A 22,338-nucleotide genomic window follows, 5' to 3' on the forward strand; every position below is an offset into this window, starting at 1 on the left:
TTAAAAAATTTTAAATTGCAAAACTGTACCAAGTTACAGGAGAGTTTTAAGTACAGTGCAGAGAATTTCCCCCCCTTAATTCAACAGTAAGTTTTCAACCAGGTGTCCTATCACCCCCGCACACACTAGTGTGTACTTTTTACAAACAAGGATATCCTATATAATAGCAACATAAACATCATGAGGGAGTTAATGCGCATACTACCAACTGATCAGTCGTCAGACCTGTTCATGTTTTGCTAGTTGTTTCAATAGTGTCTTTAGTAGGAAAGGATTCCTGTCCAAAATACGGTGTTGCATTCAGTTGTCACAGCTCCGTGGTCTTTTAAAATCTGGAGCAGTTCCTCTGGCTTTGACCTGCTTACCTTGATGCCTTGGAAGATGTCAGGCCAGGCCAGTTATTTTGTAGGCTGTCCCTCCTCCTGGATTTGGGTGAGTCTCACTGTTTGATACCTGTTCTGCATCTTAGGCAGGACTGTCATGGAAGTGATGCCATCTTCTCCTCTTTGCATCCTCTTGGTTGGGACGTGGCTTGGGATCACCTGTTACTGATGACGTTCACCTTGATCACTTGACTGAGGTGGTGTCCCCAGGCTCTTCCCCTGTGAAGTTACTTGTTTTCCTTTTGTGTACTTACCTACCTACCTGTTTACTCATGGTTTCCTGTTTTTATCCAATGGGTTATGATCCACTGTGGCCAGTAAGAGCCCCTTGAAGCTTGCTTCTCCATCTTTTTGTTGTGTCCTCCTTAATCTTTGAGTGCTTCCTTGTTCTCTGGCACGAGATATTCCAGGCTCATTTTATAATTTCCCTGCCCTTGCCCTGGAAAATCAGCCACTGCTCCAAAGAGTCCCCACTCCTTTTAGTGGAGAATGGTATTTAGCAACCATAGCTGGGTGCCCTCATGGCTCCTGCGACATCTATCACTGCTCCCAGGCCCTCTCAGTGGGCAGAGTAGGGAATAGCTGAGTGCACCTCTGCACTCCACACTTACGCTTCAGTATTCCTCTCTCTCCCCTTTATGTGTCTGTGTCTGTAATATGTATCAAAAGTCATGAGTTCACTCACACTAACACTTTCAGTTTCAATCCAGTGCTACAACACCATAGGGTTCATTCTAGTTTTCTCTTTCCATTTTTGTAATTCCCTTTTATAGCAGTATGAAAACTGGTTCCTATTACTCTTATTTTTTAAATTGATTTTAGAGAGAGAGGAAAGGGGAAGAAAGAGAGAGACATCAATTTGTTGTTCTACTTATTTATGTATTCACTGGTGGATTCTTGTATGTGTCCTGATCAGGGGTCCAGCCTACAACCTTGGTGCATCGGAATGATCCTCTAACCTAGTGGTCCCCAACCTTTTTGGCACCAGGGATCAGTTTTGTGGAAGACAATTTTCCAGGGACTGGGGTGGTGGGGATGGATTCAGGATGGTTCAAGCGCATCGTGTGCAAGCTCACCTCCTGCTGTACCGTCCGGTTCCTAACAGGTCTGGACTGGCACCAGTCTGCGGCCCAGAGGTTGAGGACCCATGGTCTTGCCCACTGAGCAAGCCAGCCAGGGCCTGGTCCCTGTTATTGCTAACCTGTTGACTTACTTAGTCAGCCCCACTGTGTGCTCTCCTCCCATCCCCGCTGCCGCTCCTCCTCGCACCACCCCTTTCTCACCTGCTCAGCCCTCGGGCTTCATGCCGTGCCCCCCGCCCCCGTGTGGCCCCGTCCTGTGCAGGCCCCGATGCCCATGCCGGGCACCACGAGGGCCATGTGCCAGCGGCAGCCCCTGTCCTGCTCTGCCTCACTCATGGCTGGCAGCTTAGATTGCTCGGCCAGGGGAGGGGTAGGACTTTTCATTTTTCGTACCATAATAAAAGAATCCAACAATACAGACATTTTAAAAATAAAAAGAATTCTTTCAGTTGTCTCACTCCCAAGAAATGACTGCTGTGAGTGTACTACCAGGGAAAAGTTGGAGATATTTTATATGTGTGCATAGAACCCCTGTATCTTGTTAGTTTATTTCACAAAATGGAATCATACGTGCGTTCTGTGTTAACACAGCTTTCTGCTGAATATATATTGGTGCATCTTCCTGTTTCAGTACAAACTCTGCTTCTGGGTTTCTCACTGCTGCAGAGTATTGAGTGTCAGAGAAGCACCATGACTTAACCAGTCTCCTGTTGACTGACTCCTGTGCCCTTCTCAGTACCTCCCCATTATAAATGCATTCCGTTGGGAAAATTGGCCTCTGTTGTTGGTTTTCTTTCTCTTATCTTTGTTATGTGGAGTCTTATATGGAATACCCAGTGCAGACCCAGTGCACACCTCAGGTGGTGCACTTGGACTTACCTGACATCTTCTTCGTGAGCATTCTGACTAGGGGACTTTGTTGTGTGTGGTCAGGTCTGGGGGCGGGATTTGGTAGGCCCTGAGGGAGCCTTGGTACTGAGGAGGTTTGTGGGAGTGGGGGTAGGTGCCAGGCCACGGCAGCCGGGGCCCAGCTGTAGTCTCCCTCCTGTACCCGGGAGACGCCACTGCCCACCTGCTCTCTGATTCCACGGACGCTGCTTCAACACGCTGCACTTTCCTTTCCATCCCTTTAACAGTCCCAGCCTGGGGCTCGTGGTGCTGGGGGAGCGGTGCTGAAAGGGCGAAATGAGGTACCAAGGAGGAAGTGCCGTACCAGCCCGTGGTTGGTACCATGTTGAGTTCACTGAGTTTCTCCGCAGAGATCCTTCCTCCTGCACATCCACGGAGCTTCCTAAAGCAAAGGGTTAAGACTGGGGTTTTGATTATTTAGAGGCAAACCATGTTTACCCCAAAAGACTCCTCTGCAGAAATGAAGTGTGTGAGGCAGATTAGCATGAGCTGCTGCAGGGAGTCAGGGCAGAGGCAGGCTGCCCAGGAGGCAGGGGCAGCCCCACTGAAGGTTTGTGACCCTCACTGGGCTTGGGTGCTGGCTGCCCACCTGAAGGCAGGCCACCCCATCATCATCTTCACCCCACTTTGTTTTCTTGCTCACTTATTCACTGACATTTTTCACCCTGGTCTAAACTTGACTCAACCTTTTGCCTTTGAGTTTAGTTTGGATTTTACTTTTCTTTCAGCGTTCCTTACTTTCAGATGAGTTTGTGGCTCTATCTTTGTCTAAAGGCAGTCCCACAGGCCTGCTACAAAGTGGCGGAGCAGGGCTTTGTCAGTGTAGCTGCGTTGGTCTCACACGGTAAGATACCACAGATAATAGCAGTGGTACCGTGCCTGTGTGTGTAAAGCACACAGTAAATGTTTGCTGGCATTGTTTTTATTCTAGTGCTATCAAGCTAGACTAAAGTCTGCTCCCACTGAGGGTGGGGCGTGGCTGCAGCCCTCGTGCACTGTTGGGAACGTATGGGGACGCAGTCACTTCAGAGACCTGTGGCCCTTCCTCAGATCGTTAAATATAGTTCCAGGTGACCCAGCAGCTCCACTTCAGTGCATATACCAGAGAGAATTCGAAACATATGTCCACACAAAAAACTTGTCAGTGTTGTAGCAGCATTATTTTTAACAGCCAGAAAGTGGGAAAAACCCGAATGGCCATTGGTTGATGAAAGATCAGTAAAAGGTGGCATTTTCCATGCAGTGGAATATTACTCAGCCCAAAAAGGAATTACATGCTGGTACCCACCACAGTGTGGATGAACCTTGAAAACATTATGTTAAGTGAAAGAAGCCAGGCACAAAAGCCCATGCATTATACGATCCATTCATGTGAGACCTTCAGAGCAGGGCAACCTATAGAGGCGGAAAGTGAAGGAGTGGGTGGGTGCCTGGGGCTATTGGGACTGGGGGGTGCGGAGTGGCTGCTAATGGGGACCATTTCTTTCTGGGGTGATGACAGTGTTCTGGAACAAGTAGTAGTGGTTGCTGCACACCCTTGTGACTACACCAAAAACCACCGAGTCGTGAACTTCAAAGGGCAAATTGTTTGTTACGTGAATTATGCCTCAAAATAAAAAATGACTCTAGTTATTACCTTGTCATAAAAAATATCTGCCCTCACGAGGCATAAAATTTCATTTCCTCCCATTCTCTCTCTTCCCTTAGGCCTGTCACAGCTTGTACAAACAGGCTGGGATTATTCTGCCACCCCCACCTTTCCTGTTCTTCCCCCAAATGACGGGGGCAGGTTTTCTCCCTCACCCTCCCTCCCATTCCTTGTTCTCCTTTCCTTTCCTAAGGCTGTGACCCTTGGAGGGGGTCAGTTTATTATAGTGGCCAATTTCCCAATTCTGTTCAGCTGTACCGGTGCCCTTTGCCATGTGCCTGCCACCTGGGGATCTCCCTGCCTCCCGCCCAGGAGAGGAGGCATGGCTGCCGGTGGGGTGGGGGCAGATATCTTATCTGAGCGGCCAGGGTCGTGTGCTGTCCCTGGCCTGGGCTGTCTCACTTTAACCAGGTCAGGGGTAGGCTCCTAGGCTGAGCAAAGCCCAGGCCTTGGGTAGGTCAGCAGCAGAGGAAGCAGGGAACATGGGGGTGGCCACAGGTTTCCTCCCAACAGGCCCGAGGGCAAAGGTTGACCTTGCTGGACAAGGCCGGTTTTGTTGCCTGGTTCCTCCCACGCCTTGTTAACTTGAAGAGGCCCTTGCGGGGTAAACGGTGCTGTTTGACTTGCATGTTTGCTTGAGGGATTTGTGGGGCTCCCCAGCTCTGTGTGGTTTATCTCTGAGGAAATGAGGCAGCCCTGGGTGAGGATGGGAGGGTGCAGCGCTGCAGGCCAGGGGCCTGGGGCCTCTCCCACTGGGGAGCGGCAGACAGGTGGTCCTCCTTGTGTGTGTGTGTGTGGGGGGGGGGCGTTGGAGGTGGGAGGTGGCCACAGCATGGCAATTCCATCTCCAGGGCACCTCAGTCAGAATGAGCCATCAGAATTCTTCTGTTTTTTTGCGTCAGAAATGTCCAGGAGACCCTGGGCACAAATTGCCAAACTTGGTTTGGGGTGCAATGTAGAGGATAGTTTTACATCGTCTTTCTTTACTATAATAATTAATGTTCTTTGGTAAAAAAAAAAAAAAAAGAAAAGAAAAGAAAACTTCAAACAGCAGTGAAGTCTCCAGCCTCCTACCCCCACCCAGTGTCATCCCTTGGAGACAACTGACCTCTCTGAACCATTTGGGTATGTCCTTATAGACATTTTCTGTGTCATACTTAACACACAAAATTTTGTTTTTATTTTCTTCCACCTGCCTCCCCCCCTCATAAATATATCGTGGGCCTCCTTATATTTTCTGTACATTTGGAATGTCCATATGTTCCTTTGTACCTGTTTTGTGAAGTTACATTCTTAGAGGTAAAATTGCAGGGTCCAGAGCATTGCTTTTCTATTTTAATCAGTTCTGCTAATTTATTTGGGAAACTTGTAAGGCCTTGGGAGTCTTCTCACTCCTCCTCCTGACCCCGGCGCCTGACTTAAATATACTTTGGTGATTCATGAAAGTTAGCTTCTTTTCCAGATACTCCTCTGAAAGGCATGCCTCGCAGAGAGGCCCAGAGAGAACGAGGGTTTCCGACCAGTGCAGTGACGAGGTGAGGGGACAGCTCGGGCTGTGGCCGGAACCAGACCCTGGCTCTGTGCCTCCTTGTGCCACTCCTGTCCCCTCCTCACGGGCCCCTTCCTCAGTCTGGGGAGGAGTCATTCCTAAAGACTACTGTCTGCCTGAGACCAGATCCCTTGGGGGTTTTGGGCCAAATGTAAATATTCTCTCTCACTCCGACTTCCGTTACAATCTCAGCCGGGAAGCTAAGCATTTGATGGTTGTGTGTGTGTGTGTGCATGCACATGTGTGGGGCTTCCTCCTGAGAACATAATCTAATGATGAAAAGGAAAAAAAAAATTCTAACTAATAGGATGTTTTTTCACATTCTGTGGGGTTAACTATGGCTGTGATTTCCCCAAATTTCTTCAGATGCTTTTGATTATGTTAGCACAGGTATGATTCTGAGTTTGCTTGTAGAGAAAAGCTGAGAAGTGTTTGGGGCCCGTGAGCCTCTTTGAATATGTGGGTGCTGTTCTGTGGGAAAAGGGTTATTCTGTGTGACTCTGGGGCTCGCTGAGAACAAGAGGTGAGCAGCTGGGGAAGGTCATCGATTTCAGCTCACAGCAAGTAAGACCTTGTGCAGTTTCCACCTGCAGGGTGGGTGGAGCCATGGCCCTGTCGGCCTGATCTCCCCTGGACCCCTTTTGTTCCTGGGTCCCACCGTGTTCACACAGGTGGGTTGTGCATCAGGAAGGATCCCTGGGCTGCTCTGGGACTTTCCCTAACCAACCCCATCTCACTGGGAACTTGTGACCCATCTGCCCTGGATTGTACCTGGATTGACATGCAGGCGCTAATCCAGGCTCCTGGTGGTTAGCGCATTTGGGGGACTATTTCCCTGTGAAGAAAGGTCAAGCCATGGTGTAGAATCCAGATTCTGTCATGGAGGTGGGTAGGCTCTGCTGGGCCAACACCCTCAACAGGGTCTTTGTGTCATTTCAAGGCTACCTTTAAAATTAGTTTGTTTTTTAAAGAAGCTTGGACTGCAGAACATTTGACTAGTCCCAGGGCTGCCACCTTGTGGGGAATTCCGGGAATGGCGGCAGTGCCTCTGCTTTGAAGCAAACCACTGACCTCCTTTGGGGACACTGGGCTTCTTGACCTGGCTTAGGGGATTTTAGAAAGTGAAAAATTTGAAGCGATTTTTATCAAAAGGTTGGAGGCACTGCCCACAAGTCAGGTAGTCCTTTCTAGAAGTAGTACCTTTTCCAGATGGGAGTAGAAGGTACTGATTGACCCGAGAGTCAGGAGAGCTAGCTCTCCATTAGCTCTGTGTGTCCTGGGCACGCATGGGCACACCCTTTGGGATGCCCTTCCCATCTTGCAGTGGTGGGCACTGTGTCAGGTATGTCCTAGTGCCCTCCAGCCGTCACTGCCTGCACTTAGACAAACGCAGGAGCCCCTGCACCCAGGGTCCCAGTTCTCATTTGTCAGTTGATTTATGGAAAAGCATAATGTTATATTTCCATCTCATACCATACACAAAATATATTCCAAGTTGTTTAATGATTTGAATATATAAAGTAAACTAATACTTTGTAGCAAAATATAACAATATCTTCATAATCTCAAGGTAGGAAGGAAGGAACTTTTGAAATAAAACTACCAAAGCACAAACCATAAAGGAAATGATTGGTAGGTTTTACAGTATTAAAATGTGAAAGTTTAGTGTAGCAAAGACACTGCAAGAAAATTGAGAAGCCACATATTGGGAAAAGATATTTGTAATATAACTAGGAAAGGATTAGTACCTGGAATTTAAAAATGAACCCTACATAAAGAAAGGAAGAGAGAGAAGTAAACATAAGGAGAGTTGCTCTTTTTAGTAATCAGAAAGCAAGTTAAAAAAAGATCTTTTTTTTTTGTCCATGAGATTGGCAATACTTTAAAATATCTGACTCTTTCACACTAACCAAGAGGTAGAAACAACCCAAGATCCTTCACTGAGTGAGTGGATAAACAAAATGCAGTATATACATGAAATGGAATATGATTCATCTTTAAAAAGGGAAGAAATTGTCACATACTTCAATATGGATGAACCTTGAAGACATTATGTTAAATGAATAAGTCAGTCACAGAAAGATTAATTAGTGTATGATTTAATTTCTGTGTGGTACCTAGAGTAGCCAGATCCATAGAAACAGAAAATAAAATGACGGTTTCCAGGGGCTGAGGGGAGGATGGAATGGGGAATTGTTTTTCAACAGAGACAGAGTTTCAGTTTTGCAAGATGGAAAAGTTGTGGAGACTGGTTGCACAATGATGTGCGTACATATAATACTACTGAAATGTACGCTTAGAAATGCTAGGCTCTGGTCAGGTGGCTCAGTTGGCTAGAACGTTGTCTCAGTAGTCGCAGTTGTTAGGTTTGGTCTCCAGTCAGGGCACATACAAAGTCAACCAGTGAATGCATAAGTAAGTGGAATAATAAATCAGTCAGTCTCTCTCCTTCTCTCTCTTCCTGTCTCTGCCTTCCTCTCTATCTCTAAAATCAATAAATAGAAAAAATGGTTACAACAGTTTGTTATTTGTATTTTGTCACAACTAAAAATTAAAGAAAAATGTGACTGTATGAAATTTTGGTGAGGATGTGTTGAGGATAGTCACTCTCAGAGCTTGCCCACAGCTGGCAGATCATGCATTGGTAGAGCAATTGATGTTGTCCAGAAAGTATGAACAAATCCATGTCCTGACACTTGGCTACTCTGCTTCTAGAGTGAATTCTCACAGGTGTGGGAGAGGAGACATATACAACAATGTTCACGGCAGTATCATTTATAACAACCAAAATAAGAGGGGGGACAATGTAAATGTTCATCAAACAGAAGGAGGAGAATGTGTGATGTATTCATACAGTGAATTGCTGACTGTATCACTTGACTAAACCTCAAAAACATCATTAAGTAAGAAGTAGCACACATAGTATGGTACCATTAGAAATGTATGAATACATATGTAGTATAAAGAAAATACTGTGAATGGAGATGATTGACAGAAAATTCCAGGGAGCGATTAATTCTGGAGGGGAGAGAGGGGTTTGAGATAAGAAGGGGTGCACTGGGGGCTCTAGCAATGCCAGTAATACTGTATTTTAAAAGAAAAACAATTTGACACATGTGACAAGATGTTAAGATTAGAACTAAGTGGTGAGTAGTTAAAATTTTGTTACTTTGTTTGCTGTACTTTTCTGTATGTTTGGAAGATACTCAGTTTGTTGTTTTGTTTTTTAATTTTTTAAAAATACTTATTTTTTAGAGAGAGGGGAAGGAAGGGAGAAAGAAAGGGAGAGAAACATCGATAGGTTGCCTCTCGTCGGCACCCTGACAAGGGACCAAGCCCTGACAGGGAATAGAGCCGGAGACCTTTCACTTTGCAGGAAGATGCCCGACCAACTGAGCCACACTGGTCTGGGGTATCCTTGTTGTTGTCATTGTTTTAAAGACTTTAAATGATAGAGTGGGGCCCAGTTTTTTTTTTTTTGTTTCTCGGTGTGCAGTCCTGTCTGCAGCATGAAGCATTTTTATAGAACAATGAAGATTTTAACTGCCCAAGGAACAGATGTCCTATAGGAGTTTTGTATCTTGGTGTCTTTGTAAGAGTTCCCCTAAAGGAAAGAGTTTTGCTTAAAAAGTAAATAAATAAATAAAGCAAAGACAGAACCCTGAGTGAGCCGTTTTTTGAGATTCCTTTCCTCTTCATTAGTTTGCAGTCTTAGGAGCTAATGCTTATGTCTTAGAAGAAAAAACTCATTTTCTTTGTCTCTGATTTCATTGCTAAATTAGCTGTCCCTGGGCATTTCATGCTAATTGTAATTGTAACAGAGCACAGGCAGACCTCAGAGATTTTGCAGATTCTGTTCTAAGCCATCCCAATACAATGAGCTGTGATCTGTTTGCTGGTTGGGAGTCTCTCCTTCAGTTTGTAAGAAAACGTAACACCTGTGAAGCACAGTGAAGTGAGGTGCAGTAAAACAAGGCATGCCTGTATTTGGTACTTCCAGGTTCTGGTTCCTCTAGGCTGCAGAGATCTGATCGCTCAGGGTCCATGCTGGATAAGCCAGGCGATTCCTGGACTGTCGGAGGTTGCACCAGTAAGCAAGCTTTTCTGGTTCAGTCCTATCACTTGAGGATTAAAGAAACCGAAAGCCAAAGAAGTGGAGTGACCTGCCAAAGGGCACAGATCCCCCAAGGTGCTTAGCAGAAGTCAACAGGCCCCTGACAACCTCTTGAGTCATCTTCTTGTTTTTTATTCTCTGGAACAATGCGCCCCTGCCCCAGTGAACCCGTAATTTGCTCTCTTGCTTAAACATCCCCCAGGGTTCCCATCTCCCTTAGGACAGTTTTGGCTTTGGCTGTGAGCCTTGAAGCCAAGCCCACTACTCCAGCCTCCTCTTGAACCCACTGCTCCTTGTTTACAGGGCTCCAGTCACTCTGTCCTCCCCTGCTCCTTGTGCCTAGAACACTCTGGTCATTCCTGCCTCAGGGCCTTTGTACTTGCTTACCCCACTGCCAGGTGCGCTCTTGCTGCTGCTCTTCATTTGCATCCAAGCTTAGAAGTCAACTTCCTAGGGAGACGTCCTCAGACCTTCTCACACATTCTGCTCTGCTGCTCAGAAGTCTCTCCAGCTTATTACCCTACTTTATTTTTTATTTTCTTGAGGGCTCTTATTCTGCCCAGAAGTTATTTATTTGGTCTTCCTTTCTGTCTACCTGCCTATTTGTCTGTCTGTCCAGCTGGGCGTTCATATCCTCCAGTAAGCCACGGTCTGTATGTGTCCTGTCTGGCACCGCCAGCATCTAGAACATCACTAGAACATGTCAGGCACTTATGTTGGTGGTCCTCAACACCACCCCCAGGTTTGGTGATTGTTGGGGAGACTCACAAGATTCAGCGTATAATTATACTTATGGCTAAATTTTATTTCAGCGAAAGGACACAAAGCAAAATCAGCAAAGGGAAGAGGTGTGTGGGGTGAAGTCCAGAGGAAACCAGGTGCAAGTTCCAGCCAGTCTCTCTGTGGAGTGATGCAGGGCATGCTCAGTTCCCCCAGTACTGAAGCACAACAGCACATGTGAGGTGTTGTCAGGGAAACCCATGAAATACTCCCTGCCAGGGATTTTCCTGGGGGCTGGCCCCACAGGCACTGCTGCCTAGTGTGTACTGAGATTTCAGACTCCCAGGAGAAAGCCATACTCAGCCTAAGCCACACTATTTGTCTGATCCAGGCATTGGGAGCCCCTCTTATTACTTGGGGCAAGTTTTATATCAGTGTAGGGAACTATTTGCCACTCAAGTTCCCAGGCACCAGCCAAGAGTGAACTGGCAAGTAGGGCTTTCAAAGGATAGAAGTCTTGGGCCTACTAGGGTAACACCCTTTTGCACACTACTTAAGAAATGTTTGTGAACAAATGAATCACCCAGTGTGACTGCAGGGCCAGTGGAATCAGAGCTTGGCCTCCAAAGGCCAGAGGCCATGACCTCTCCTCCCTGGTCAGCAGTTCTACCCTTAGACACAGGGAGGTAAGAGTGGTCAGTCTGTCCTTCCTCCTGCTGCCAGGCCCTAGGTAAGTGTGGCTCTCTGGTCCCCAGGTGTTGAAGCACAATGGGTCTTCAGAAATTCTCAACAAGCTGTATGACACGGCCATGGACAAGCTGGAGGTGGTTAAGAAGGACTATGATGCCCTGCGGAAGAGGTACAGTGAGAAAGTTGCCATCCACAACTCGGACCTGAGCCGGCTGGAGCAGCTGGAGGAGGAGAACCAGCGCCTGCTGAAGCAGACTGAAATGCTCACCCAGCAGAGGGACACAGCCATCCAGCTGCAGCACCAGTGTGCCCTCTCCTTGAGGAGGTGGGAGCTGGGGCCACTGAGGGCCAGAGGGACCTTCTTTGCTTGGGGCCACTCTCCTCTGTGGGCTTGTGGTTATCCACAAGGCTCTCAGACACTACCAGAGAGTAAAACAGCACCGTGGTTGTGTTTTTTCAATCGAAAAGTGCTTATTTCCAGGAAACTTTTTTTTTTGGACATTCGCTGTGTCTTGGGAGTTGTCATTCTCATTTGAACAACTTCAGTATGTACCGACCATCCCAGTGCCTAGGGCTTCCGAGGCCTCTCTTCTGTCAGTCACCCACCTAGCAAATAGCAAAGTTAATCCTAGGTATTGTTTCTTCCAAAATTTGATTTTTTATTAAGGTATATCGTCTGTAGGGATGTGAGCCCTGGCCTCAAGCAGTGTTTCATAAAGTACCCTCCTGCAGAATACTAGTTCCTGGGGGCATTCATTGGTTTCCCGTGAGAAGTGGTCTCTGGGTATGAAAAGGTTTGGGAGTTGCCAGGTTGCACAAGGATGGGTATCTGCAGTGCGGGACTTCTCAGAGCATTCAGGTTGGTGCTGAGCACTAGACTATCTAAGATGGGGACACAGAATGCAGTGTTTCCCAAACATAAGTCATCAAAGACATACTTTTTTTTTTTTTTAAATGGAGAGCCATGCAGGAGATTGGTGTTCAAAGAACACACTTTCTGAAGTGTTACTCTGGATGCTAGAGCCTTAGGCTCTTAATCTGACCAGCTGTGCTCTGACACTAACCTGGTGACTTCGGGCCAGCTGACTACATCTCCTTCTTTTCTGTATTTGTGAAATGAGGTGGGTGGATTAAATGACTGTTAAGCTCCCTTTTATCTCTCATATGCTGTGATTCTAGCATTAAAAAAAAATGTAGCTTGATGGTGGGAGAAATTTGCTGTTGTTTTTAGTAGAGCAGAGGGCATGAAGTCCTCAGTTCAGCTTTTGGTTTTGTAAAGGCTGAGGAAAATTCCACGTCCAGGGCACTGGCACTCCGTGACTTTTCTCTCTCAGGGGTGTAGAGAATGACCTCCCTTGAAACTTCATGCTTGACTGTCCAGCACAACAGAGCTGACCGGGCCAGTCCCCGCCACCCCCCCACGTCCTGGCTGCCTTTCTCCCCCAGGTTCGAGGCGATCCACCATGAGCTGAACAAGGCCACAGCCCAGAATAAGGACCTGCAGTGGGAAATGGAGCTGCTGCAGTCGGAGCTGACAGAGCTGAGGACCACGCAGGCGAAAACCGCCAAGGAATCGGAGAAGTATAAGGAGGAGCGGGATGCGGTATACAGCGAGTACAAGCTCATCATGAGTGAGCGTGACCAGGTCATCTCTGAGCTGGACAAGCTGCAGACCGAGGTGGAGCTGGCCGAGTCCAAGCTCAAAAGTAGCACTTCGGAGAAGAAGGCAGCCAGCGAGGAGATGGAGGCACTGCGACAGGTATGTGGTTGGGCGGCTGGCCTCCCAGACCCTGGGAAAGCAGCAAGAAAGGAAGGGCTGTGGTGCACACGGTGTCCGACCAGCAGCCTGCTCCTGCATCAGAGTTTGGGGCTGGGTTATTGGACACTGCCAAGGATATCGCTGAGTTCACTACACTCAGTGCCCAGCTCTAATCTGGGCTACAGGGATGCAAGGGGAGTTCTGGCTATGGTCTCAGGCCTCCACAGCTTACATTGTAGGAAGAAAGTCAGGTGACATGCCCAGATACTCATGTGCTCCAGCTACAGACACTCACACTCAATAATCAGTCGTGCTGAAGGTCAGTGGTATCTCGGACTTGCTCGCTAAGAAGGTCTATCCCAAGGCCAACATCCCAAAGCCATAGATACCTTTGGCTTTGTGAGTCACCCTTAGGGCTCTTTTCCCAGCATCTGAAGGGTCTCCTTTTTAAGGGGCAGTCTGGCTCCTGCTGGAAAGATAGTATAGGCTGTGCCAGACGCCCTTTTGTGGGTCTTGCTCCCTCGGGGACATGCCACCAGGGTCAGGGGCCTGGGGTTCATTAGCATTAGAGTTAGGACAGTTTGCTTGCCTCCTGAGGGCTCAATGTTGATTCTTTGAATTCTTCCTCCTGGCCTCTGGGCCTCATCACCGACAGCCCTCACCCCCAAGTGCAGATGTGTCCTACTTGCTCCCTGATCTGAGGTTCCCTCCCCATCCTGTTGGTCAGTGTTGTGGCTCTGTTTAGAGCTGCTGAACTTGATCATAGCAGATTTTTTTCCCATTGAAATGCCTCCATTCTACTTTTCTATGCAGGTCATTTGGAATGCAGCTTTTAAAAATGGTCTGTGAGAACTGAAAAAGCAAGGTGTTAGAGGTTGGGCAAATTGGCAGGGGATGGCAGGCATTTGATTGTTGGAGCTGGAACCTCCTGGACCCAACACAAGGCAGGGCTGATGCCCCAGGGGTGGCCCGGCCCTGGGTGGCTTTCTTGGACAGTGACACCTTCTCATGCCTAGGTAGTACTAGGGGCCATGGATGCAGGGGGAACAGGCCCTGTGCTGGGAGAGCAGCCCTTCTCAGTCATGTGACCTCTTATTTTTCTGGATCTCAGTTTTCTCATCTACAAAATGGAAATGATAATAGATAGCATCTGCCTCATGGGCAGGTATGTCAGTCACATGATTTAATATTGAAAACACACTTAGAATTGTGCCCACACAAAGTAGGCATGTCTTGAGTCGTTATTATTAAGATGATTATTAGCTCCTTTGTCAACCCTATGAAATTGTTTTTGTAGGCAAAAATGGACCAACTAATGGCAATTTCATGTCAAGGGAGTGAGACTTCCATATCATCAAGGTGAAAACCATTGTGAAAAGGAGAATTTACTTGATGAACTTTGTAAAAGATCATGAGAAGCAATTTTTAATAAGCAAATACAATGTATTAGGACTCGGTAATTGTTTTAGAAAAACTACCAACTCATTTTCACACTCTGACATCTGAGAGCTTTTAATGGTTGGGAGAATGTTATCCAACAAGGAGAACAAATTGATAGAGTAAAACTTTGAAAATGACTGAGTCAGTCTCTAAACCAAAAACGTCAAGGACAATGTGTCAAGCACGTGAGAGGTGAGCCCGGGAGACGACTGAAGCCCACAGGGAGGGGTTTTTGGGATTATGAGGTTAACTGTGCCCTCTGTAGGATGGTGGAAAGCACCAAGAAAGACACAGAACCACTGACTCCCTGAGGTGCTAGCATCTGGTGGCAGCCTGTCACCCCTCTCCCAGCATTCATGTGTGCCCTTCACCCTGGAGTCTGGTTCCCAGCCTTCGCAGGGGGGCATTGGCTGGGTGTCAAGTCTGCCTGTCAGCTGAGGCAGGAATCTTTTCCAGGCACTGATCTGAGTCAGCAGGCAGGAGAGGACAGTGTCGTCCCCCCCAACCCCCCAACAGCTTCCAGAACTGAAACCCTTGGCTCCTCCTCTACTTTGTCTGGTTTCTCCCATAAGACCACTTTCCCACTCATCCAGAATAGGCCAGGGTTGTGGCCTGGCCCATTTTGGCTCTGAGGTATGGGTGGGGGGGCCTTAATCTCCTCATGGCCTGATGAGACCCCCTGGTGTGGGCCCTTCCTCTTCTAGGGGCTGAGGTGCAGTCCCTGGGCCTTTTCCCTGGCCTCATTCCCGAGCAGGGTGAGTGTCTCGAGAAAACCAGCCCATCTCTTCCTTAGCCTGTGGCCCTGAGGTCACCCAGGGTGGCAGAAGGAGATCATGGGTGGTGCTTTTGCAGACTGAGATCTGCATGTTGTGGAAGAAGCAGCACAGGAGCAAGAGTCCTGGAGACTTGGGTTCTGGGCTCAGCTCCCTGAGGTGGGACCTCAGGGGCAGTCACTTCTGGACCCTGAGGTTTCTCATCAGTATAAACAGGTCCCTGGACAGGGACCTTAGCTCCCCAATTCTCCTGTCCTTTTAAATTGGGACACTGTATTCCTCCTCTTCCCTCTTTTTTTTTTTTTAAGTTAAACTTTACTTTTAAGATTTTATTTATTTATTTTTAGAGAGAGAAGGGAGAGAGAAAGAGAGAGAGAGAAACATGAATGTGTGGTTGATGGGGGCCATGGCCTGCAACCCAGGCATGTGCCTTGACTGGGAATCGAACCTGCGATGCTTTGGTTTGCAGCCTGCGCTCAATCCACTGAGCTACGCCAGCCAGGGCCTCCTTTTCTCTCTTGATAAAACTAAGTATTATATACTTCCAGGGTTTCTCAGAAGGAAGCAGTGTTTTGGAGGTGTTCTCATTTTGGAGACTAACAGTGATGGGGGCCCAGTGGAAGGAAGGGGAGACGGGGAGAGGGTAGGCTCTGCCCGATTCCCTGGTGCTGGTCCCTCTTTGTCTCCACCTCTGGCCTTCAGCTTGAGGTAATTATCCAGGGCCAAAAGGAAAGACCTTTCATTGAAACCATAATGTAACACAGTTCAAGTAGAAAACTATATTACTGTAAAACACTGAGTGAAATATAAACTTAAGAAAATATTATTGTTAAATTTATGAGCACTCTTAATTTCTTGATAGAATTAATAAAAATAATTGTTTCTAAAAATATCAAAATACCCATTACTGCATAAAAATGGGAAAAAATCAAAACTAAAATAATTTGACTTGCTCTTGGGAACCGCGTTCTCCGCGGAGCATGCCGCTCTCCCTCTCTCAAGGTAAGGTGTTTTTTTTTTGTGCAGATTTCCCCCCAGTTCTTTCTGATTCTGTACGTGAGAGACAAGGGGGGAGTTATAAGCTGACTGCATACATTTTTCTGTGTCCCTCATACTTGTCTTTTGGCTGAACTTCTGAGATCTTTTTGAACGTGTTTTAGTGGAGGCTGCATTGCTGTCTGCTGTGGAGTCAGTGGAAACGTTCTCAGTGTGTTTCTCTTCCTTATTTTTATCACTCAGAGGTGGAGATTCCCAATGCAGAGACAGTAGAATCTGTTCCTCTCCTGTCTTGTTTGTGCTTTGCTTCTTCAGAAAGCCTTTCAGCTAGGGTAGGAGTCACTTTTGCAATAGACACTTACTTGCCATTTCCCCCGTGTTTTCTAAAGCTATAGTGGCACCGAGGGAGCTTTCTCTATGAGCACTTCTAAGAGTTTGAATTGAAATTTTAATGGAGCATGCAATGCTTTGAGGAAGTGTCAAGAAGCAAATGCTTCAGATTCAGCTTTGAAAATGAGCTGAGATACATGGGACTTCACCAGCAAAAATGCTGCTGTTTTTTTCAGATATAGAGTTATTTAAAAATAACTCTGTATGCTAGAGTATGAAAACCAGAATATAGAAACTGGTATTGCAGAAACAGGGAGTTGTGTTGTATCATGACCAGTGTCTGTACCCTTCGCTGCACTCAGGCCTTGCGTCATTATGTTATGTTACGGGCACCCTTTAGAGAGATGTGGCTCTTTGTAGGTACAAACCACACAAGTGGCAGGGTGGGGCCTGGAACAAGCCCTCCAGGGGAAGCATTCCACCCGGGCCAGTGAGACCTTGGCTGAGAAGGGACTGGGGTTCTAGTCCAGGCTTTGTGTAAGAATTTGGATTGGACCTTAACATCACTGGGGGTCTAAGCATGGCTGTGGGGCCTGTGGTCATTGGTGTGGGGGGCGATGGTAACAGGCATAGTAGGGTGGTTGTTGGGATGGGCTGTGGCTGGGATCCTGCTAACTCCCTCTATCCAGCTCCCGAGAGTTCAGCCCCAGCCCTTGCACCCATCGGATGGTACTTCTGAGCCAGAAGGCCCAGTTACCTCCTCCTCTGCTTGCCCCTCGTTCCCACCAGATCAAAGACACGGTAACTATGGATGCCGGGAGAGCCAACAAGGAGGCTGAAATTCTTCGAAAGCAGTGCAAGGCTCTGTGCCAGGAGCTGAAGGAGGCCCTCCAGGAGGCAGATGTGGCCAAGTGCCGGCGGGACTGGGCCTTCCAGGAGCGGGACAAGATCGTGGCAGAGCGGGACAGCATCCGGTACGGTGCCCCTGGGCTGGCCTGGCCTTAGGTCTCCCCAGGGCACACGGGGTTTGTGGGGAGGGCCACAGTCACTTGCCACATGTCCGGGTAGGGTGAGAGTGACTAGGTTCTTCCCTTCTCACCCTAGGTGATGCCCCCACCTTGCCTCAGAGCACTAGTATTTTCTATTATGTGTTTCCATCCTATTCCACTTCACCCTAGGCATCCGAGCGGGTACTATGAAGTGGCACCAGACCAGGTGTTATTCTAAGTTCTGACAATTAGAACTGCATTCTCTCTGTCAGTATTCATTACGTACCTACTACGTGCCAGGATCTCAGGTCACTTGAGTAAGGAGACCCTGGGAGATAGCCTCCAAAGCTCCCAGGTGGCTGTGATGCCTGTGAGGGGCTGGCACTGTGGGGCTGTGGGCCACTCTGTCAGGGCAGTGGGGAAGGAAGATGCGTGGACGGAATTCTAGGGTCACAGGCAGAGCTGTGATGGGGGCATGGAGGGTAGTGGGGGACAGATGGAGGGGTCTCTCCAGAAAACATGGTATTTGAGCCAGAACTTAAGTATGAGTGGGATTTTTCCAGATGGAGAGGGGGAAGGGCATTGCAACCTGAGCAAACCTCATGAGCAAAGGTGTGGTGTGATCAGGGCAGGGCAGGGATATAGGTGTGAAGTAACAGAACAGGCAGCTGACAGCGCTCCTGAACACAGGTTGTTAGGGCCTTGAAAGGGAAGCCTGGGAATGTAGACTGGATCCTTGGTTGAGGTAGAGCCGGGAGAGGCTGGAGGTGGGGTGGGGTGTTGGTAGTTAGCAAGGACTTGGCAATGAGAGATTCTGAAAGATCCCTTGCGGCCTTTTTAAGGAGAGACTGATGTCCACCTAAGCTGGTCAGGAGATGAGTGTTCAGGGTTGGGAGGATATGGGGCCATGGAGAAGGGGGGACAGCTCTCAGGGTCCATCCAGTAACAGGATGCAGTTCTGGGGGTGGCACAGGGCACAGATCCTCTTGCTGCCAGACCCCCTGTCTCCACCTCCTCTTTGAATGGCTGAGGTAGTTTCGAGGTCCCAGAAGCCATATGTCCTTTAGCAGAGGGTTGTCAAGCCTGCCCTTGCTACCTGCATAGAACTCAGGGCTGCAGAGACGCATGAGGCATGATTCCTGTCTGAGTGGGGGGGTCTCAGTCTGGTTGTGGGCTGGGGGTGGCTCTGGAAAGGCCTGCGTGTGGGTGGTTATGAGGCATTTGGCCAGTGCTGGAGCACAGGGCTGCCCGGTGGGCTGGGGTGAGAGGCGGTCTTTGACCCCAGGCACATTGACAGTGAAGCAGTGGGGTGAGCACTGGATATTTGGAACCCAGCGCTTGTTGCCTGGTAACTGGGGGGTGTCTCTTTTCCTGGGTCCTCAGGTTACCTTTGTCCCTCAGTGGGGTTAGCCTTGATGGCCTTCTAAACTTGCCAACATTCCTGTGCATCTGGGGGCAAGGTGGGATCCTGGGGTGTTCACTGCAGGCTGTGGGTCCTCCATCCCTTACCTCTCTTGGTGACCTTGACCTTTGCCTCTTCTGCCAGGACGCTGTGTGACAATTTGAGGAGGGAGAGGGACAGGGCAGTGACAGAGCTGGCCGAGGCCCTGCGCAGCCTGGACGACACTCGAAAACAGAAGAACGACGTCAGCCGGGAGCTTAAGGAGCTCAAGTATGCTGGGGTGGGCGCCTTCCTGGGCCGTGCTTGTATCTGGGAGTGGAGCGCCCGCTCTCCTCTCAGGGCAGGGCAGGGCCTGACCGTCTGTCCCTTCCCTCTCCTGTACTCTGTCAGTCTGTAGAAAGGGTTCAGATGCTGCCTCCACATGGAGAGTTTATTAGACACTCTTAGACCAGCAGAGAAAATGACAGCAGCCCTGTGAGCACATGGAGGTGTGCACTGTGCACAAAGACAGGAAGGAAGGGCCCTGCTCGCAGACAGGCCATCAGGGGACAGACAAGCATGCATTGTCCACTCATTCATTCCCTCCTTCCCTCCCTCCCTCACTCATTCATCAACTCAGCAAGGACTAACTGCGTGCCTGCTCTGTTTGGGTCAGGCCTGAGGGAGGCACAGGGGAAACAACTGAGCAGGCCGACCAGGTCCCTGCCCTGTGGGGCTCACAGCACGCAGGAGACACCACAGGCAGCCATCAGAGAGGCGAGGGCATAAAGGAACAAAGCAACAAGTGATTGTGGTGCAGAGTTTTGCAGGTAATTGTGACCACCACTCAGCAGTCTGTCCTGCTGTGTTATGGATGCCCGTCTGGAAGAAACTGTTTGGGATGTCAGACAACCCAGCTCAGCGACAGCCCTGCCCCTGGGGGTATCCCTTAAGACATGGTGACTCTAAGCAGTGGATTGAAAATACGATGATCAAAGTTTAAAAGAGAAATTGGCAGAGGCCAGTAGTCATTACTAGAGCCTAGAGCCAGATTCTAATTGAGAAGCAATGGTTCTCTATCCATTCCAGGGACTTCCCAAGCTGTAGAGTGGGGAAGGAAGGTGAGAAGCCTGTGAGTGTGAGTGGGCAAGCCTAGCTTACTTGGGGTATGCCTTTCAGAAGGGAGTACAGGTTCCCTCCCCTTCCCATTCAGTAACATCTAACATATAAGACAAGCAACTGCATTTCTTAAATAAAAACCTAGAACCTCTGGGGCTTGAGTGCTCTAAAGAAAACTTCAGTAGATCCTCTGGGGCTTCAGCATGGGAGGAGGTTTCCATTTTAATTGTGCTGGAGTTGCCAAGGCTGTCTAAGAAAGTCAGCTTCCTTGGTTCATTCAGCACATTTGTATTTGTATCTCCTTCCTGCTGAGTTCTCTAACCTGTGGATGCTGTGACACAGTCTGAGCTGCTACACCAGAAGCAATAGTGGGAAAGAGATGAAGCAGGTGCAGTCAGCTTTAAATGAAAAGCTCCAGGCTATATAGTGGGTATTAGGGCCCAGGAGGCTGGGTAGCATTCTAGAGCTGGCCAGTGAGAGCCCAGCCTAGCCAGATGTGTGAACCTGGGAGAAGGAAACAAAAGTAAGTCACGAGTGTGCCAGGAGCCCAGTAGGCAGGGCTGATGAATTGAGAAGGAGGCCTGGGCCCAGGTTTTAGGAAGAAGGGCATTATATGCAAGTGACTGCAGGATAGGACAAGGTTACTATGCCTTTTTTCATCTTCTTAACTGGGTCTTTCTAAGAGCTTAAGTTTTATTTTGATCAAGTCTAACTTATTGATATTTTTAAATCAATTTTTATTTTTATTAAATATATTTTATTGATTGTGCTATTACACTTGTCCCATTTTCCCCCCTTCAATCCCCTCCGCCCTGCACACCCCCTCCTAACCCACCCCCCCCCCGTTAGTTCATGTCCATCGATTATACGTGTAAGTTCTTCAGCTTCTACATTTCCTATATTATTCTTACCCTCCCCCTTTCTATTTTCTACCTACCATCTATGCTACTTATTCTCTGTACCTTTCCCCCCCTCTCCCCTTCCCATTCCCCTGCTGATAACCCTCCATGTGATCTCCATTTCTGTGGTTTTGTTCCTGTTCTAGTTATTTGCTTAGTTTTTGTTTTTGTTTTAGGTGTGGTTGTTAATGATTGTATTTGCTGTCATTTTACTGTTCACATTTTTTATCTTCTTTTTCTTAGCTAAATCCCTTTAATATTTCATTTAATAAGGGCTTGGTGATGATGAACTCCTTTAACTGTACCTTATCTGGGAAGCACTCTATCTGCCCTTCCATTCTGAATGAAAGCTTTGCTGGATAGAGCAATCTTGGATGTAGGTCCTTGCCTTTCATGACTTAGAATACTTCTTTCCAGCCCCTTCTTGCCTGTGAGGTCTCTTTTGAGAAATCAGCTGACAGTCTGATGGGAACTCCTTTGTTAGGTAACTTTCTCCTTATCTCTTGCTGCTTGTAGGATTCTCTCCTTCATTTTTATCTTGGGTAATATAATTCTGATGTGCCTTGGTGTGTTCCTCCTTGGGCCCAAGTTCTTTGGGACTCTCTGAGCTTCCTGGACTTCCTGGAAGTCTATTTCCTTTGCCAGATGGGGGAAGTTCTTCATTATTTGTTCAAATAACTTTTCCACTGGTTGCTCTTCCTCTTCTCCTTCTGGTACCCCTATAATTTGGATGTTAGAACATTTCAAGATGTCCCAGAGGTTCTTAAGCCTGTCCTCATTTTTTTGAATTCTTGTTTCTTCATTCTTTTCTGATTGGATGTTTCTTTCTTCCTTCTGGTCCACACTGTTGATTTGAGTCCCATTTTCCTTCCCTGTACATTTTCCTTTATTTCACTTAGCGTAGCCTTCATTTTTTCATCTGATTTGCGACCAAATTCAACCAATTCTTTGAGCATACTGATTTACCAGTGTTTTGAACTGTGCGTCTGATAGGCTGGCTATCTCTTCGTCGCTTAGTTGTATTTTTTTCTGGAGCTTTGATCTGTTCTTTCCTTTGGGCCATTTTTTTTGTCTTGGCGCGACCATTACGTAGTAAGGGGCGGAGGCTTAGGTGTTCACCAAGGCAGGTTGACTCAGTCTCAGGGTTGTGACACTGTATGTGGGAAAGGGGACCGAGAGGAAACAATGGCACTTGCTCCATTCTCTGTCGGATTTCAGTCACTTCCCTCACTTCCCACAAGCAAATTGGGCCCTTCTGGTACTGATTGACGTGTGGGTGGGCTTATGTACGTTCTAGGACCCCGTGGGTCTCTCCAGCAAACTCTCCTGTGAGGCTCAACCCCCACCAGTGTTTTCAGTCAGTGGTTTGAGGAAATAAAATTTCCCAGCGCTGGGCCCCTGGGTTGCATAGTCTGTCCTGCTTCCCATTTGTTTCTCCTGGTTTATCTGCATGTGAATGTGAGACCACCTGCTCCACCAGGCACTGCCTCGAGGGGTCCACCCATTGCTCCCTTGCTGGCCAGCTGCAGCCTTGCGTGCTCTGCTGCACAATCCTTT

General features: G+C 48.0%; 1 protein-coding gene across 2 annotated transcripts in view; it reads left to right on the plus strand.

Annotated features, from left to right (window-relative positions):
- Positions 1 to 22,338, plus strand: part of DLG5 (discs large MAGUK scaffold protein 5) — a 119,288-nt gene that overhangs the window by 60,872 nt on the left and 36,078 nt on the right. For both annotated transcript variants that reach the window (XM_045842033.1, XM_045842034.1), the window contains exons 6-9: positions 11,161 to 11,420; positions 12,542 to 12,854; positions 17,183 to 17,367; positions 18,929 to 19,054. In XM_045842033.1, coding sequence (XP_045697989.1) covers positions 11,161 to 11,420; positions 12,542 to 12,854; positions 17,183 to 17,367; positions 18,929 to 19,054 — 884 coding nt within the window. The remainder of the gene's footprint in view (positions 1 to 11,160; positions 11,421 to 12,541; positions 12,855 to 17,182; positions 17,368 to 18,928; positions 19,055 to 22,338) is intronic.

The sequence above is a fragment of the Phyllostomus hastatus genome, unplaced genomic scaffold (genome assembly GCF_019186645.2).
Source record: "Phyllostomus hastatus isolate PE091 unplaced genomic scaffold, TTU_PhHast_1.1 phas_contig_38, whole genome shotgun sequence".
In the NCBI taxonomy this organism is placed as follows: Eukaryota; Metazoa; Chordata; class Mammalia; order Chiroptera; family Phyllostomidae; genus Phyllostomus; species Phyllostomus hastatus.